At 37.0% G+C, this 19,964-nt stretch overlaps 1 protein-coding gene across 1 annotated transcript in view; it reads left to right on the top strand.

Annotated features, from left to right (window-relative positions):
* TTC6 (tetratricopeptide repeat domain 6) overlaps nt 1-19,964 on the top strand; it is a 249,006-nt gene that overhangs the window by 216,755 nt on the left and 12,287 nt on the right. The window contains exons 29-31 of the mRNA XM_012555603.2: nt 2,593-2,803; nt 5,483-5,635; nt 8,700-8,870. Coding sequence (XP_012411057.2) covers nt 2,593-2,803; nt 5,483-5,635; nt 8,700-8,870 — 535 coding nt within the window. The remainder of the gene's footprint in view (nt 1-2,592; nt 2,804-5,482; nt 5,636-8,699; nt 8,871-19,964) is intronic.

Here is a 19,964-nt window from a genome sequence, read left to right as displayed (position 1 = left end):
AACATTTCTAACTTCCTTTTTAATAGATGGAGCAACTGTCAGGTTCAGAGTTTTCTGCAGACTACAGTATCCAGCTGTACTTTTAATTTATTTTTAGGATTACCTTCTATTCATTGATTTTTATTTATGGTAGTGATATTAACCCAGTTGCCCTCTAGTTGATTCCTACTCATGACAACCCCGTGTGTGTCAGAGTAGAATTGTTCCATAGAGTTTGCAATGGCTGATTTTTTGGCAGGAGATTGCCAGGCCTTTCTTCTGAGGTGCCGCTGGGTGAACTTGAATCTCCAACTTTTGGGTTAGCAGCAGAGTGCGTTAACCGTTTGCACCACCCAAGGAGGGATATTAAGTTGTATTTTAAAGTAAATTTATTTAAAATAAATTTATTAAGTAAAAAACGTGAGTTGATTTGAAGAAAAATATTCAGTAAATGATAGTGTAGGTAGAACATAAGGCAACTGGCCTAAAGGAGGGACTAAAGTTTGGGAAATGCTGTTTTAAGAGATACACCTGAGTAATATCTAGGTGCTTGTAATTTCTAGAACACATACCCTGGGTTCCTTGCATTTTATAAAGAAAAAATGTGCAAAAGTTGTGGTGCATGTTTTTAAATTTTGAAACCTGTTTGAGAAGTAATGAAAAAAACAGAAGTAAGATAATATTTACAGGGTAAGGGTCCCTGTGCTAGGTGTTTTTCATATGCTCTCATTTGATTCTCATAACAGCCTTGCAGAATTAGTGTTACTTGTAAATTTGGGCTCAGGTCTGAATTCCAAGCCGTTCTTCTTACTGCATTGTTGAGGTACAAGCTCACTGGCTCTCCTGCACCAGCAGCAGGTATATTAAAGGTGAAGAGTGTTTGGTAGAGATGATTGTATGGAAAAGCATGGATTTTGGAGTAAGGCTTACCTGAGTTTGAATTCCAAGTAATTACTCTGTGCAAACTTAATATAGTCTTTACGCTGCCATTTGCTATGTGTGATCTTTTCTGAGCCTTGATTTTCTTTTCATCTGTAAAATGATAACTGTAACTAGCTTACAGAATTGTTAGAAGGTTTAAGTGAAATAGTAGATGTAAAGCTCTTTAAAAAAAAAAACCAAAAAAACAAACCCAAACCCGTTGCCTTTGAGTTGATTCCCACTCATAGCAACCCTATAGGACAGAGTAGAACTTCCCCATAGAGTTTCCAAGGAGTAGCTGGTGGATTTGAATTGCTGACCTTTTGGTTAGCAGCCATAGCACTTAACCACTATGCCACCAGGGTTTCCATAAAGCTCTTAGTACCTAGTAAAGAAGCAGATACTCCATGGTAGCTCCCTGTCATGGATTGAATTGTGTCCCCCAAAATATGTGTCAACTTGGTTAGGCCATGATTCCTAGTATTGTGTGGTTGTCCTCCATTTTGTGATTTTCTTATGCGTTATAAATCATAATCTCTGCCTGTGGTTAAAGAGAATTAGGGTGGGATGTAATACCCTCGTTCAGGTCACATCTCTGATCCAGTGTAAAGGGAGTTTCCCTGAGGCGTGGCCTACACCATCTTTTATCTTACAAGAGATGAAAGGGAAGCAAGTAGAGAGTTGGGGGCCTCATACCACCAAGAAAGCAGCACCAGGAGCAGAGCACATCCTTTGGACATGGAGTTCCTGTGCGGAGAATCTCCTAGTCCAGGGTAAGATTGATGACAAGGACCTTCCTCCAGAGATGACAGAGAAAGCCTTCCCCTGGAACTGACACCCTGAATTTGGACTTCCAGCTACTAGACTGTGAGAAAATAAATTTCTCTTTGTTAAAGCCATCTACTTGTGGTATTTCTGTTATAGCAGCAGTAGATAACTAAAACATTCCCTCATTATTAAAAAAGAAAATCTAGATTTTTTCCATGTTAACTGAGATCAAGCGTAATTGTTAGATATGCATGTAAAATGGAGAAGTGACTTTATGTGCCCAAGAACAAATATTTGATTTTTTCAACAGCCCCATTCCCACCACAAGAGAATACTTATGGAAGATAGACAGTTTTCATTTAGCCACATATTTTCACAAGTTAGTAAATAAAATACATTTTACTTCTTTCTCTTCCATTCTGTCTGGTGTTCGTAATTAAGTAAGTTATTAAATGGGCTAAGTTATTAAATGGGCTGCCTTAATAGAAGAAAATCTGACCTTAAGAACCCCATCTGATGAAAATTTGGTTCCTTCTATTACATAAGGAAAATACTTAGAAATAAATTTTTATTTTAATTTAAATAATGTGTTCCATCAGTAATCCAAATCCATTGCCATCGAGTCAATTGACTAATAGCAACCCTGTATAATGTGTTATTCTGTATTGGCAACTGATAGCTATGAGAAACGGGTTCAGGAATGCTATTCAGACTTTTAAAATTCTGAAAAAAGGATTCCAAAATAGCATTCCAGCACATTCTACTATAAAAACGGCTCTTAACCTTCCTTCTTTATTTACCTTCAAAATGGATTAAAAAAATGAAAGATCTTCTGTAAGATTTCACAAATCTATGAAAAAGTCATATATGGGAAAGCACTTAGACAATTCACCAGGAAACATACATATCTTCATTTCTTTTCAGAATTAAAGAGTTTGAAGACGCTGTCAATTTCTTCACCTGGGCTCTTAAAATTAATTCAAGTTTTGTGGACGCCTATGTTGGACGGGGAAATTCTTACATGGAATACGGTCAGGAGGAAGCCACCAAGCAAGCACAGAAAGACTTCCTGAGAGCATTGCATTTTAATCCAGTTTACACAAAAGCCAGAATTAGTTTAGGCTATAATTTGCAGGTAATATTATATAACAACATTTTGGACTATGAAAGTACCTTTTGAACAAGAGAAAGTATATATTTGGCTCCTTACTGGGGATGAGGGTTAATTTTATCTCTTTGGTTATGAACAATTTATGTTTCATTTATTTTTAGTATGCAGAGTAGCAGTGGGAAGCAGGGGTTCAGTTAATTATAGGGAGCCTGCCTGGATAAGCCTGGGGACCTAGTATGCTACTCAGATGAAGATGTTTTCAATCTGAGTTTCTTTAATATCTGTATCTTTTCCTACCTCACGCCTACATTTATAAACAACTTTTCAAATTTGCCTGATGAATTTCACATCTAAGAACCTAATGTTTATTTCATTTAAAAATAAGTGCATTTGGCTGATCTGAGACTAGTAGTGGAGATGGTTGTTGGGATTGGTGGTTATAATGATGTGTTAATGAGAACTTGTTAATAAAAGAAATAAGATTTCCTTCTGAGAGTTAAACATAAAATTAGCTCTTGTGGATCATAGTAGAAATTTGTAACATTAACATAAGGAGACAGAGTGATTCCCAGAGAAGCTAGAGCCGATGGTAATGCAATGGAATATGTTATCGTAATTCATTGCATTCAACCGTTATTTACTGAGCACCTGCTATACGGCAGGAACTTCTGTAGGCCTAGGGATGCAGCAATGAACAAGATGTACTTGGTTCTTATCCTTGTAGAGTTTGCTATCTGTTTAGGAGACGGGCATCAAGCTATCATACAAATACTTATTTAATTAAAATCGTTACAAGTGCAACAAAGGAATGGATGTTATGACAATTTGTAACAAGGGGATTTAGTGTTGTTTGAGGGGTCAGAGAGGGCTTCTTGAGAAAGTAACATTTAAGTTGAGGCTTGAAAGACTAGTAATTAGTCAGGAGTCATGGCTGGGGCTAGGACACAGTTTTCAGCCAGAGGGATCAGCCTATTAGAAAGTCCTATGAGAAAAGGCACAGAGATCCCAAGTAGTTGGAACATTAGGGGCAAGGGGAGAGTGGTGTGGGATGAGGCTACAGAATTGAGCAAGGGTTGGGGTTGAAGGCCCTGTAGGCTAGTTAAAAATATGAATAACTAACCAGTGACACCTGATTTGCATTTTATGAGCATCTCACTGGATATGTATTAATCTGAAAGAGATTGAAAAATACATCAGTTGGAAGAAGGATTGAATCAGGGAAGACTGAAAATGAAAATTTAGAGAGACTTGTCCAAATATTGGCCATTTCTTCAATAAACATTTATAGACTACCCTGCTATGAGCAAAACAGACATCGTCAGGTACAGATGACAAATATAATCCTATTGTGAGGTGGTTTGCATCTTAATTTTCCAATAACTTAATCTCAATTTGCTTGATTCCTTGTTTATTGAATGAATACGTGACAACAGTATGGATTTTAACATTGTTTACCTAGAAAGGAAGGTTTGCTGGTCAAAAAAATAGTGTCTAGTTCCCTTACTAGTTATATTTTTTTACTAGTTTTATGTGAGTGTCACTGGGTTCAGTTTAGTTAAAGTGAGTCAGCTTCTGAGATTCTGGCAAGTTGGGTTTTTGAGCTCATGAGAATAAAGAACAGAACCTGCAGTGTGTTCAGTTTATCAACTCAGTTCCTTCCTGTGGTGGTGCATTTAGTTGCCAGCTAGTTTTCTCTGGGAAATACTCTGACTACACCATCGTTCTACTATTAGTTTCCCTCTCCTGACCTTTTTTCTGGTTGAGCTGAGGTTGGTATAAACAGATGCTCGGTAGATTTGCATGCATTTTCCATGGGATATGTATAAACCAAAACCCAAACTCATTGTCATCAAGTCGATTCCCACTCATTGTGACCCTATAGGACAGAGTAGACCTGTCCCACAGGGTTTCCAAGACTGTAAATCTTTACAGGAGCAGACTGCCACATCTTTCTTCTGCAGAGTGGCTGGTGGGTTCGAACCACCCACCTTTCAGTTAGCAGCTGAGTGCTTAACCACTGCTCCACCAGGGCTCCAGAATATGTATTTTAAAAAAAACCTAATTGCAATCGAGTAGATTCTGACTCATAACAACCCTATAGGACAGAGCAGAACTGCCCCATAGGGTTTCCAAGGAGCAGCTGGTGAATTTGAACTGTGGACATCTTGGTTAGGAGCTGAACGTTTAACCACTGTGCCACCAGGGCTCCTCGGAATATGTATAGTGACCCAAAATTCCAGATACTGGTACAGTTTATCAAAATATATGTTACACCATCAGTTCATTCATTTATTTATTCAACATATATTTATTTTATTATGTGACAGACATTGGAGATTCACTGCCAAAGAAGATAAACACAATCCCTGTTTGCATGTGTGGAGCTTACTATAAACTTTGTGGCCATTGTCAGAAGCATTGGTGTTTCATATGGTGTCCATGATTTTATATTGCCCAAGATTGGTATTAGAGATGTGCTGACATTTAAATTTATTTTAATTAATTGAAATGTCAGTATAAGTACTCAGAGGTAATTAGTTGAATGCACTCACAGTATCATCTGCTTTCTTGTTTAACTTAGCTTAGATTTAGTACAATATAAATATACACTTACTAAAGGTTTTATTTGATTGAGTTAGAATGATAAACATTTGTCATGTGATGGACTGTTTCCTATTTTGTGTAAATGAAAAATTATTTTAGGCCCAAGGAAAATTCCAGAAAGCTTGGAATCACTTTACCATTGCCTTGGAAATTGATCCAAAGAGCTACATAGCCTATGAAGGAAGAGCTGTGGTCTGTCTTCAGATGAGTAATAATTTTGCTGCAATTCAGGATATTAATGCTGCCATAAAGGTAAAAATCCACTTAGATTATATTATTATTAGCATAAATTAACACCATCAATGAATAGGTTCAAGTAAGGAGTTCTCTGATATCTCGATCTCTCTCTCTCTTTTTTTTTTTTTTTGTATTTTTGATGAAAGTTGACACAGCAAATTAGGTTTCCATTTAACAATTTCTATACACATTGTTGAGTGAAATTGGTTACATTTTTCACAATGTGTCAACATTCTCATCATTTCCATACTGGTTGTATGTTTCCATTAATCTAGCTTCTCTATTCCATGTTACCTTCTCATCTTTGCTTTATGGTAAATATTGACAGTTTGGTCTCATATAGATGGTTATTTAAAGGAGCACGGTACTCACGGGTAATATTGTTTCTTTTATGAGCCAGTCGATTATTTGGTTGAAAGGTGAACTCCGGGAGTGAGTCCAGTTCCAAGTTTAAAGTGTATCTCGGGGCAGTAATCTGCAGAGATCTCTGGTCCAATAAATCTGGCCTTTTTTTGGAATTCGAGGTTTGTTCTCCATTTTTCTCCCATTCAGTGTGGGACCATCTATTATGTCCCTGGTCAGAACAGTTGTTGGTGGTAGCTGAGCACCATCTAATTCTTCTTGTCTCAGGACAGGTGAGGCCGTGGTTCCTGTGTGCTATTATTAGAAGATTAGTTTCTTCTTTGAGTCTTTGGTTTCCTTTTTTCTCTTTCTGCTCCAGACAAGTAGAGACCAATAGCTGTATCTTAGATGGCCACTTGCAAGTTTTTAAAACCCCAGATGCTACTCACCAAACTACGATGTAGAATAATATCTTTATGAACTATGTATATCAATTGACCGAGTTGTCCCCTGAGACTATGGTCCTAAGCCTTCAAACCCAGTAAACCAAATGTGAGAGGTATTTAGTTAAGTCTAGGAAGTATCTGCAATTGTGCCCCCTGTGTGATGTGTTATGTATATGAGTATATGTGCAGCACACAAAAAATGCATATATGTGCCCAGAGATACACCTGTACATGCATACTCATATGCACACATGTGCCTTCCTATACACATACATGCATACCTGTCTACTTATGTGGAGCCCAGGTGGTGCAGTAGTTAAGAGCTTGGCTGCTAACCGAAAGGTCTGCAGTATGAATCCACCAGTTGTTCCTTGGAAACCCTATGGGGCAGTTCTACTCTGTCCTAAGGGTCACCGTGAGTCAGAATTGACTGGATGGCAACAGGTTTTTTTTTAATCTACTTATGTAACCACATGTATATTTTTTGGTCATTATTACTGTTGTTGCAAAATTGTATATGCTACAGCATTTACCAAAATCTTCCCTTGTTCTTGTGCACTTCTTATTGTCATCATTTACCTTGGTCAGGTTGTGCAGACTTCACCCATATTGGGGATTGCCTTTCCCGTCACCAAAAATAACAAGTGGCTACTATCTAGAAAGTTCTTCCTTCTCCCTCTCCCTCCCTTCCCTGGTAACCACCAAAGAAGGTTACCTATTCTTGTCTTTTAATAAAAGTGACACCATGAAATATTTGTCTTTTTGTGATTGACTTATTTCACTCAGCATAGTGTCCTCCAGGATCATCCATGTTATAATGTTTTGAAAACTTATCATTATTCTTTATAGCTGCATAATGTTCCACTGTATGTATGCACCACAATTTATCCATTCACCCATTGATGGGCACTTAGGTTGTTTCCGTCTTTTTGTTATTGTGAATAATGCTGCAATGAGCATAGGAGTGTATATGTCCATTGGTGTCACTGCTATTAGATATCTAGGGGTATATACCTAGGAGTGGGATTGCTGGATCATAAGGAATTTCTTTTTCTAGCTTTTTGAGGAAGCACCATACCATTTGCCATAGTGGTTGTACCATTTTACAATCCCACCAGCAGTGTATAAGCATTCTAGTTTCCCCACAACCTCACCAGCATTTGCTGTTTTCTGTTTTTTTGATCAGTGCCATTTTTGCAGGGGTGAGGTAGTATCTCATTGTAGTTTTGATTTCCATCTCTCTGATAGCTAATGATCACAAGCATCTTTTCATGTGGTTGTTAGCCATCTGAACGTCCTCTTTGGTGAAATGTCTGTTCGTGTCCTTTGCCCACTTTTTGATTGGATTATTTGAATTTTTGTTTTTGAGTTGGTGAAGTTTTCTATATATTTTAGAGATTAGACCCTTATCAGATATGTTGTTGTCAAAGATTTTTTTTCCCAATCTGTAGGTTCTCTTTTTACTCTTTTGATAAAGTCTTTTGTTTAGCATATGTTGATATCTTTTTAAAGTGAGTTGTATAGAAAATAATTTTTCTTTTTGAAGTAATTCTTAGAGAGTTACTATGACTTGCCAATTTTATAACCTAATGAATTTAAAATTCAAAAAACAAATTCCAAATAAACACTGATTCCTTTCAGTAAACGCAGTTTACGGTTTTGTGGAACATAATAATGTTTTGTAGCACAGCATAAATGTACAACATAGAATAACGTTCTAGGTTTGAAGGAACTGAAGAAAGAATCATGCGTATCTCTAGATTCCTCCTGTAGTGAAATGGCAAATGCAAATCTCAAGTTATGAATACAGTGACAGAAAATCTTCCTCTTTTCTTCTAGAACTTGGATTTTGTGTTTTATTTCAGTAGATTTGGGTAGGTATTGTAATGTTTGAGATGAGGGAAAGAAAAGAACTGAAAGATAATTGGTACTACATAGGGCACACAAACATGTTAAGCATTCAATTTAATTTCTTCTCTAGCTTATCATAGCTAAACAGACAAGCTTCCCCCACCCCCACCCCCAGTCCATGTCTATTTCTTGGAAAGGAACTGAGTAAAGTGCTGAGATGATTTGTCTTATTGCAACTAAATCAACAAAGAGTTGACATTGAACCAACTTTATATAGAGTCCTTTCTCAAAATATTTGTTCTAATGAAGTTGTACCTGCACTATAAAATTACTAGTTTCCCACCAGGTAGATTTCATAATGTTCATTTTTGCAGAGCAGACATGAAATAAGAGATAAGTACTATTCCCAGGTGCTAAATACTCATACTATTTTATTGCAGATCAATACTACAGCAGAATTCTTAACAAATCGTGGTGTGATTCATGAGTTTATGGGTCAACAACAGAATGCAATGAAAGACTATCAAGCAGCAATATCTCTAAACCCCGAGTACTCACTAGCTTACTTTAATGCAGGAAATATCTACTTTCACCACAGGCAATTTTCCCAGGTAACGTGAGAAAAAAAAAATTTTCTTTTTGACACAAAATACTTTCTTTGTTATACATAGTTTCAAAATACAGGGTAGACTAATCATTCATTAGCTCTTCTGTTTTTGTTTTTTTTTTAAATGTTCTCTTTCACAGGAATGTTTATAATTATTAGTTAAATGTTTATACTTCTGTGGATTTATTCTCATAATTATCAACTTTTCAACTTTTCTCCAGTGAACGTTCTTTTGGACTTCCTCAGTGCTACCCATCGTTGCCAGCTTTCCAGCATGGAATCCTTCTTTCCTTTCCCTCACTTAGCTAAATCTCAGACTTCCTTCAAGACCCTCCTTTGTAATGTGATTATCTTAATTTCCGCCTTTTCTAAATATCAGTCACATGAGCACTTGACTGGGAGTAAGAAGACCTGGATTTTAATCTGGTTTTGTGTGAACCTAACAGGAATAAGGAGCCCTTGTGGTGCAGTGGTTAAGAGCTCAGCTGCTAACCAATAGGTCAGCAGTTCGAATCCACCAGCCGCTCCTTGGAAACCCTATAGGGCAGTTCTGCTCTGTCCTATATGGTGCCTGTGAGTTGGAATCAACTCGAAGGCAATGGGTTTTGTTTTTTTGTTTAATGGGAATAAAGAGGCATGGGTTTTAATTCTGGTTTTGTGTGATTACTTAACCTCCTTGGAACTCAATTCATAATGTCTGAAATAAATGTGTTTGGTTATTAATGATATCTTCTATTTTCTATTTATTTTATTTGAATTGGTAATGCATTCACATGATGCAAATTCTTAACTTTTTAATTTCTGCTTTTTATCTATATTCACTCTTTTGTTCTACTTTACTTCAATTTACCTTATTCTCTGTCTACTTTTTTTGAGTCAGAAACTTAGTTCATTTATTGTCACTCTCATTTTTATTGTGATAAGTTATTAAAGTTTGTCTCTTTTTGCCAAGTACTGCTTTAGTAGTATCTCATGTACTTTGTAATGTTTTTATTATTAACATTTTCTCAAAATTCTGGTACTGCAATTTGAATTTCCTTTTTGACTCAAGAATAAATTAACAGGCCCAGACTGCTTCACTGCAGAATTCTACCAAACATTCATAAAAGAGTTGACACCAATTCTACTCAAACTATTCCAGAACATAAAAAAGGAAGGAATACTCCCTAATTCATTCTATGAAGCCAGCATAACCCTGATACCAAAGCTGGGCAGATATACCACTAAAAAAAGAAAATTACCGACCAATATCCTTCATGAATATAGATGCAAAAATTCTCGACAGAATTCAACAGCATATATAAAAAAAAATACATCAGGATCAAATGGGATTCATACCAGGGATGCAAGGATGGTTCAACATTAGAAAATCAACGTAATTCACCACATAAATAAAACAAAGGAAAAGAATCAAATGATCATCTCAATTGATGCAGAAAAGGCATTTGATAAAATTCCAACACACTTTCCTGATAAACTCTCAGCAGAGTAGGAATAGAAGGGAAATTCCTCAGCATAATTAAGAGCATACATGCAAAACCAGCAGCCAACATTATTCTCAATGGAGAAAGATTGAGAGCATTCCCCTGAAGAATGGGAATGAGACATGGATGCCCTTTATCACCACTCTTATTCAATATTGCATTGGAAGTTCTAGCTAGAGCAGTAAGGCAAGAAAAGGAAATAAAGGGTATCCAAATTGGAAAGGAAGAAGTAAACTTTCCTTATTTGCAGATGACATGATCCTATACATAGAAAATCCCAGAGAGTGCACAAGAGAGTTACTGGAACTAATAGAAGGATTCAGCAAAGTGGCAGGGTACAAGATCTACACACAAAGATCAGTTGGGTTCCTTTACACTAACAAGGAGGACTTTGACAAGGAAATCAAGAAAACAATACCATTTAGAATCACCCCCAAAAGGATGAAATTTCTAGGAATAAACCTAACCAGGTAAGTAATAGACTTATACAAGGAAAACAATAATATACTTTTGCAAGAAACTAAAAGAAATCTACGTAAATGGAAAAACATTGCATACTATGGCTTGGCAGTCTTAACATTGTGAAAATGTCAATACTACCAAAAGCAATCTATAGATATAATGCAGTCTTGATCCAAATCCCAACAGTATTCATTAGTGAAATGGAAAAACAAATCTCCAACTTTGCATGGAAAGGAAGGGGGCCCCGAATAGCTAAAGCAGTATTGAAGAAGAAGAACAAAGTAGGAAGCCTCACACTTCCCTATCTTAAAACTTACTATACAGCCGTGGTAATCAAAACAGCCTGGTACTGGTTCAATGACAGACACATAGACCAATGGAATAGAATTGAGAATCCAGAAGTAAATTCATCCATCTACAGGCAGCTGATCTTTGATAAAGTGTCAACTCCATTCAATGAGGAAGAAACAGTCTCTCTAACAAATGGTGCTAGCAAAACTGGATATCCATATGCAGAAAAATGAATCAGGATCCATACCTCACACCATGCACAAAAACTAACTCAGAATGGATCAAACACCTGAATGTCAAAGCTAAAACAATAAAGTTCTTGAAAGATAACATAGGGTCAAAACTAGGGGACCTAATTTTCGGCATAAATAGCCTATGAAACAAAACTAAAAAGGCATGAACAACAGAAGGTAAATTAGATAACTGGGACCTCCTAAAGATTAAATATGCTCATCAAATGACTTTACCAGTAGAGTAAAAAGAGAACCTACAGACTGGGAAAAAATCTTTGGCAATGACATATCTGATAAGGGTCTAGTCTCTAAAATATGTAGAAAACTTCAATAATTCAACAACACAAAGACAAACAATCAAATCAAAAAATGGGCAAAGGTCATGAAGAGACACCTCACCAGAAAGGGCATTCAGGCAGCCAACAAATACATGAAAAGATGCTCACGTTCATTAGCCATTAGAGAGATGAAAATCAAAACCACAATGAAACACCATTTTATCCCTGCAAAAATGACAGTGATTTAAAAAACAAGAAAACAAATGCTGGCAAGGTTGTGGGGGATTGGAACTCTTATTTGTTGTGGGTAGGATTATAAAATGGTACAACCACTATGGAAAACAGTATGGCACTTCCTCAGAAAGCTAGAAATAGAAATACCTTATGATCTAGCAATCCCACTCCTAGTTATGTATGCTAGATATGTAAGAACAGTGACAGGAATAGACATATGCACACAACTATGTTCATTGCATCATTATTCACAACAGCAAAAAGATGGAAACAACCTAAGTGCCCATCAGCAGATGAATGGATAAACAAATTGTGGTAGATGCATACAATGGAATACTATGCAACTATAAAGAATATTGAGGAGTCATTGAAACATCTTATACCATGGATAAATCTGGAGTACATTATGCTGAGTGAAGTAAGTCATCACAAACAGACAAATTTGCATGGTCCCACCGTTATAAAAAGTCAAGAATAGATAGACACACAGAAAGCAAAGTTCTTTGATGGTTACCAGGGATGGGAGGAGTAGGAGGTGGGAATCACTTTCTAGGTAGTAGACACTTGTTACTTTTAGTGATGGGAAAGGCAATCCCAATTATGGGTTAAGTCAACACAACTTGACCAAAGTGAATAAAGATGCTAAGAATTACACGAGAAAAGGGATAATTTTCAATAAATGCTGTAACATAAGTTTGCAACAACAGTAAAAAAAAAAAAAAAAAAATAGGGTGTTTAAAATTTCCACATGGAAGATCTTTGTATTTTTCAAAATTTGTAATTTATTGCACTTTAATGTGGTCTAATATATGTCAACTTTTTTTTTTTGTTAAAAAATCTTCCAGAACATTTTGAAAGAAGGGTTCTATTATCAGGATATTGAATTAAATATATATTTATAAGGTCTACCTTGTTAATTGTATTTTGAATTAATCTTTATTCATTTTTTTTCACTTGATTTGTCTTGGACTGAGATAAGTTTATTCAAGTATTCCATCATTAGTATGTTCCTGTATACATCTCCTTATAACTCTTGTATTTTCTGCTTTATGAAAATTGCTGCTACATTATTTTATGTACAGATATTCATACCCATTATATATACATTGTGAATCATAGCCTTTAGCAGTGTAAATGCCCTTCTTTGTTTCTTTTAATGTTTTTTAGAGCAAATTTTACTTTATTTGATACCAAGATCGTATCCTCTGATTTCTTTTGGATTGCTTTTGCCTGGTATTCCTTTGTCCTGCCTTTTATTTTCAATGTTTAGTTTCCTTTATTTTAGGTGTGTCTCTTTTATACAGTATAGAGTTGGATTTTGCTTTAAGAGCCAGTTTGAAAATATTTATCTTTTAATAGGTGAGTTAAGCCATTTACGTTTTAGCATGATTAATATGTTTGGTCTTAGTTCTGCTATTATATATTATGTTTTCTGTTTATGTCTGTTTTAAAAGCATTTTACCCTACGGTCTGTTTACTTTGATTTTTTTTTATTTTAGAGTTTTCCTGATATTTCAGAAGGCTTGTATTTTTTCTCTAGTAATTACCTTTATGAAAATACTCTTGTGTAATATATCTTTAGTTCCATACCATATTTTATTAGTTTCTCTACTATGAGCAATAATAAAATTACCTTGTAACCTCCTCTTTCCTTATTTCTTCCTCTCATCCATTATTCAATTTTAGATAATAGTATTCTATTTTAAAAAATGTTTTTATTGTGTTTTTAAATATGCTTGAGCTTATTCTGTCAATTTGTGGTGTCAGCTTACTTTCCACATTCTCTCCCTGTTCCCCTCCCATTTTGTTGTGAGTTTTATTATTCCTGCATTGCCAGAGGATTTAATATTTACATACTATTTTGTTATTTTTATTGCACCTTTTAGTCTTAATTCTCCAGTTAAATATATTCAATTCTCATTACCAGGCTTTATGTCAAAGTTCTTCTTCCCTCCAGTCATTCCTTGGTTGTCTGAAGTTAGTCTTCCAGAAGAGTCTTGAGTAAGGGCTTCGAGAACAGTATTCCTTGAGTTTTTGCATGTTCATAGCTGTTTGCCTGTGTAGCCTTTGTACCTTAAAGACAGCAAGTCTAGGTTTAAAATTCTTGGCTCACTTTTTATTTCCTTGTGGGTCTTGTAAGTGTTGCTCTACTGTTTTCTGCTATTGTGTGTTGTTGTCATGAAGCCTGATGCAGAACTGACCTTTTATTTCTCTTTTAAGCAGTATGTTCTTTTAGCCAGAATAATCAAAGTTTTTTTTTTTTTTTTTTTTTAAAGTAAAAAATTTACCAAGATATGTCTTAGAGTTGACCATTTGGAGTCAATTTTATTGCGTACACAGTGTGTGTTTTCTATATGTAGATTTCAGGAAACTTTTGTGGAATTATAGTTTATTTTTTTTTTTAAATGTTTCATTGTTTTGATTTTTTTCACTGGGAACACCAATTATAAGTATGTTGAATGTCCTTTGACTTCTATATACCTATTAACCAGTTGCCACTGAATCGATTCAAAATAATGGTGACCACGTGTGTCAAAGCAGAACTGTGCTTCAAAGAATTTTCAGTGGCTAAATTTTTAGAAGTAGATCACCAGGCCTTTCTTCCAAAGTGCCTCTGGGTAGACTCAAACCTCCAACTTTTCAGTTAGCAGCCAAGAGCATTCACTCTTTCAACCACCCACAGAGTCCCTATACTTATCACTTTCTCTCAAATGCCTTTTATCTTTTAATTTTTGTTTCATTTTCTTTACTTTTCTTGCATCTCTCTTCTAAATCTTTACTATGCTTCCTGAGATATCTATTACCGATGTGGGCCTTATGTCTAAGTTTCTTGAATGTATTTCTTTTCTACTTCCATCTCATATCTTCCTGGCTACCTCTTTTCTGAGATCCTTTATTTCTGATTTGGTTTTTTCTTTACTGAAATTGCTACCTTAACATTTTTTCTAGTTCATTCTGAAATGTTATAATTTTTATCTACATTGTGATAATACTTTTTTCTGATGAGTTTTTATTATCTTTCTAAAAGACAGACACCTGACTTTTCTATTACTCATATTTCAATGAGATGAAATTTTCTTCTGGATTACTAGCCCAGATTCTTATGGGAAACAGGGTGATGGGCTATGGTAACATTCCAAGTACAGCTTCCTCTGATGCTATAGCAAAGGACTTTGAAATATGGCTTCTGTAGCCTAGTGTCTTAATTATCTAGTATTGCTATAACAGAAATACCACAAGTGGATGGCTTTAACAAACAGAAATTTATTTTCTCACAGTTTAGAAGGCTAGAAGTCTGAATTCAGAGCACCGGCTCTAGGGGAAGACTTTCTTTGTCCGCTCTGGAGGAAGGTCCTTGTCTCTTCAGCTTCTGCTTCGAGGTTCCTCGGAGATCTCTATGTTTCTTGGCATCTATTTTACCTCATCTGTGTTCTGCTCCCTTGTTTAATCTCTTTTATATCTCAAAAGAGATTGACTCAAAAAACACTACACTAATCCTGCCTCATTAACGTAACAAAGAAAACTCATTTCCAAATGGGATTATAACCACAGGCATAGAGGTTAGGATTTACAACACATATTGTTTGCGGGCACCTTCAATCTGTAACACTTAACCAGGTTTGGGAAAACTCCTACTTCCAGCTGTGTGTTTCTCAGAACTTTTCACAACTTTTGCCTTCTAAGACAATGTACTCATTTTTAAAAGTTTTTTTTGGCTGGTATTTTCTGAAACTTGTCACCTCTATATTGCTGTCTGCCGTGACAGCCCTTAATAAAATGATCTTTAGGGCACATTTATGTACTGAGATGCTATGGTTCTAGTCCTTTCTTTGCTGAGAACATTCAGCAGACACTTCCTGATTTTACTTAGGTCTTCATTCATTCAAGCTCCATATATTTACAACCTATCTGCCATGTTTTACACATTAATAAAGACCTCTAGAGGATACAATGCTGACTAACATTAGAAAGGCTTTTTTTACTGTCTGATCTAGCTTACGTTTTATTGGTAGGAGAAATAGAAAATAAAAAGGGAGATAAACAAGAAAATAATAAGTAGTGATAAATGCCTATTTAAAAAAATATATATATATATATTGCCATGGACTCATAGTAACCCTATAGGATAAAATAGAACTGCCCTGTAGGGTTCCCAAGGCTGTAAGTCTTTCTGGAAGCAGACTGCTGCATCCTTGTTCTTCCAAGCGGCGGGGTTCAAACCACCCACCCTTCAGTTAACAGCTGAACGCTTAACCACTGTGCAACCAGGGCTCCTTAAAATGTCTAATACAATCCATATAAGCGTCAGTATATCAGTATTAGCATATGTATGGGAGTTGCGAAGGTTAAGCTCTTGGTTGCTAACTGAAAGGTTGGTGGTTCAGACCCACCCTGCAGCTCTGCAGGAGAAAAACCTGGAGATCTGCTTCCGTAAAGATTACAACCTAGGAAACTCTATGAGGCAGTTCTGCTCTGTCTCACGAGATTGCTCTGAGTCAGAATTAACTCAACAGCTCCCAACAACATGAGACTACCTGGGTAGAGAGTATAGATGGAGAAGAAGAGGGGGTTTAAGGAACAAACTCTAGGGTAACATCAATGTTTAGAAGTGGAGCAGAGGAAGCAGGGCCAAGATGGCGATGTTGTCAGATGTTTCCAGTAGACCCTCTTACAACAAAGACCCGAAAAAACAAGTGAATTGATTACATACATCAATCTGGGATCCCTGAGCATCAAAGGCAGAGTTGAGGAACTGGACTGAGTGGCAGGGGAAGGGAGAGATGGTTCAGAAGCAGTGAGAAGTTGCCAGACCTGACCCAGCGAGAGACTGAGCCCTTCAGCCCTGAGCAGATCGTGGGTGAGCTGTGAGGCAGGCAAGCAGCGGTGCTCGGGAGGCCCGTTTTCTGCATCAGGAGAGACCCAGCACCAGAGAGTTTACACAGCCACCCAGAACCAGTGAGAAGCAGCCCTCATCAGCGAAAGATAAGTACTTGAGTGCGGCCTACCATGCAGATCAAAAACACCCCCTTTAGGGAAACACCTCTCTCCCATTTACCTCCCCACTCCCCGCTCTGCACTGGGTCCTGGACCATCTTCAGCAATGGTTGAGTCCCTCGGGCCAGAAGTAGAATCCATCACACGCCCAGAGTCATTCTCCCTGCCTTGGAGAGAGAACAAATTGACAAACGGGAAAAAATAAACAGCTGGCTCCCTTAAGACAGGAACCCAGGTTAGGCGCAGTTCCTTTGCCTAGGCATAAGCATAAGGGATCCATGGACTTTGAGTGCCTTTGCTGCTGCATAGACTTGGGTGGGCCTGTCTCAACAGCATAGGCCCTCTTTACTGCAGTACAACAGGGGATATACCGGAACTCTAACTTCAACAGTTTCAGCTGTGAAGTGGCAGGTTCTTGACATTTGACACTGCTCTGCCCATTAAACACAGTCTTCACCTACCCACATCAGGGGCCTAAGGACTGATGGCTCCACTCATGCTACCCAGCCATCTGCGATAGGGGCCCATGAATAAGAGGTGCCCCCCAGTCCTTACAGCCAACAGCATTAGGTGCTCATAGTCCAGCTGCAAAACCCACCCACCTATGTACTCTGGGAACAGGGACTTGCCTTCCTCCTGGACACTTGGGGGCAGTCATCAGCCCCATGCCTTGCTCAGAGTGTGTCCCCCTGCTGCAGCCAGATGCCTGTGCCTACACCAATCACCCATGCCTGTCTAGGACTATAAGTGAGAGCCTACACCACACACCTGGTGACTATCTACTTGGACACCTGAGCTGAAACCATACAGGAGGAGTGGGCAGATTCCTGAGCTCACATACCTAGTAACAGATCTAACCACCTGACAACAGGACATTAGAGCTTCAGAGTTGCCAATAATCAAACTAGCTCATATGAGCAGCCTGTTTGGGCATATCAAAACAAAACAAGAAGCTAGGACCCAGTAAGCAAACATAAAAGAAATAAATATAATAACTTATCGATGGCTCAGAGACAACAGTCAATATCATGTCACATAAAGATGCAATCCATGATGGCTTCAGCAAGCTCCCAAAAGGAGGAAAATTTCTTGGAATTACTGGAGGCAGAATACAAGAGATTAAGATACAGAACTCTTCAAGACATTAGGAAGGAAATTAAGCAAAATGCAGAAGATGCAATAGAGGAAATTAAAAAGATTAGAGAAGAGCATAATGACAAATTTAACAGGCTGCAAGAATCCATAGAGAGACAGCAATCAGAAATCCAAAAGATTACCAATAAAATTTCAGAATTAGACAGCTCAATACAAAGACATAGGAGCAGAATCGAGGCAATGGAAGTCAGAATTAGTGAGATTGAAGATAAAGCACTTGACACCAACTTATTTGAGGAAAAATCAGATAAAAGGATTGAAAATGAAGGAACCCTAAGAATTATTTGGGATGTTATCAAGAGGCATAGCCCAAAAGTTATTGGAGTACCAGAACAGGAGGAGATAACAGAAAATACACAGAGAATTGTAGAATATTTGTTGCCAGAAAACTTCCCTGCTATTGTGAAAGATGAGAAGATAACTATCCAAGATGCTTATCGAACCCCACATAAGGTAGATCGCAAAAGAAAGTCACCAAGACAGATTATAATCAAACTTGCCAAAACCAAAGATAGAGATTTTAAGAGAGGCTAGGGATGAACAAAAAGTCATCTACAAAGGAGAGTCAATAAGAATAAGCTCAGATTACTCAGCAGAAACCATGCAGGCAAGAAGGCAATGGGATGACATATATAAAGCCTTGAAGGAAAAAACTGCCAGCAAAACTGTCTCTCAAATATGGCAAAATTAGAGCATTTCCAGATAAATAGAAGTTGAGGGAATTTGCAAAAACCAAACCAAAATTACAAGAAATACTAAAGGGAGTCCTCTGGTTAGAAACTCAGTAACATCAGATAACAACCCAAGACTAGAACACAGGACAGAGCAACCAGCTATCAACCCAGATAGGGAAGTCACAAAAGTAAAAGAAAGCTAAAACACTGAAAATAGAGAAAGAGATGTTAATATGTAAGAGATGACAACATTAAAACAAAAAGAGGGACATAAAAAATGTAGACATAGATTTTTCATACAGAGAGGAAGTCAAGGAGATACAAAAAAATAAAAGACTGGTATACACTTAGAAAAATAGGGGTAAATATTAAGGTAACCACAGAGGAATCTAACGATCCTACACATCAAAATAAAAAGCTAGAAAAATACAAAGACTCAGCAAACACGAAATCAACAACAATGAAAACACATAAAGAAAAACGACTTAGCACAGAAAATTAAGTGGAACAAAGAAACTGAACAACACACAAAAACATGAAAATGACAGCACTAGACTTATACCTATCAATAATTACACTGAATGTAAATGGACTAAATGCAGCAATAAAGAGACAGAGAGTGACAGATTGGATTAAAAAACAGGATCCATCTATATGCTGCCTAGAAGACATACACCTTAGACTTAAAGACACAAACTAAAACTCAAAGGATGGAAAAAAGTATATCAAGCGAATAACAATCAAAAAAGAACTGGAGTGGCAGTATTAATCTCTGACAAAATAGACTTTAAAGTAAAATCCACCACAAAGGATGAGGAAGGATACTATATAATGATTAAAGGGTCAATACACCGGGAGGACATAACTATAATAAATATGCACCCAACGACAGGGCTCCAAAATACATAAACTCTAACATCACTGAAAAGAGAGAGAGACAGCTCCACAACAGGAGACTTCAACATACCACTTTCGTTGAAGGACAGAACATCCAGAAAGAAGCTCAGCAAAGACACAGAAGACCCAAATGCTACAGTCAACCAACTGGATCTCATAGACATATACTGAACACTCCACCCAACAGCTGCCATGTACACTTTCTTTTCCAAGACACATGGAACATTCTCCAGAATAGACCACATATTAGGCCATAAAGCAAGCATTAACAAAATCCAAAGCATCAAAATATTACAAAGGATCTTCTCTGACCATAAAGCCATAAAAGTAGAAGTCAACAATAGAAAGAACAAGGGAAAAAAATCAAACACATGGAAACTGAACAACACCTTGCT

Source organism: Trichechus manatus, unplaced genomic scaffold (genome assembly GCF_000243295.1).
Source record: "Trichechus manatus latirostris isolate Lorelei unplaced genomic scaffold, TriManLat1.0 scaffold00043, whole genome shotgun sequence".
NCBI lineage: Eukaryota > Metazoa > Chordata > Mammalia > Sirenia > Trichechidae > Trichechus > Trichechus manatus.
Note: the sequence above shows the minus strand (reverse complement) of the source record. Positions and strands in the feature narration are given on the sequence as shown.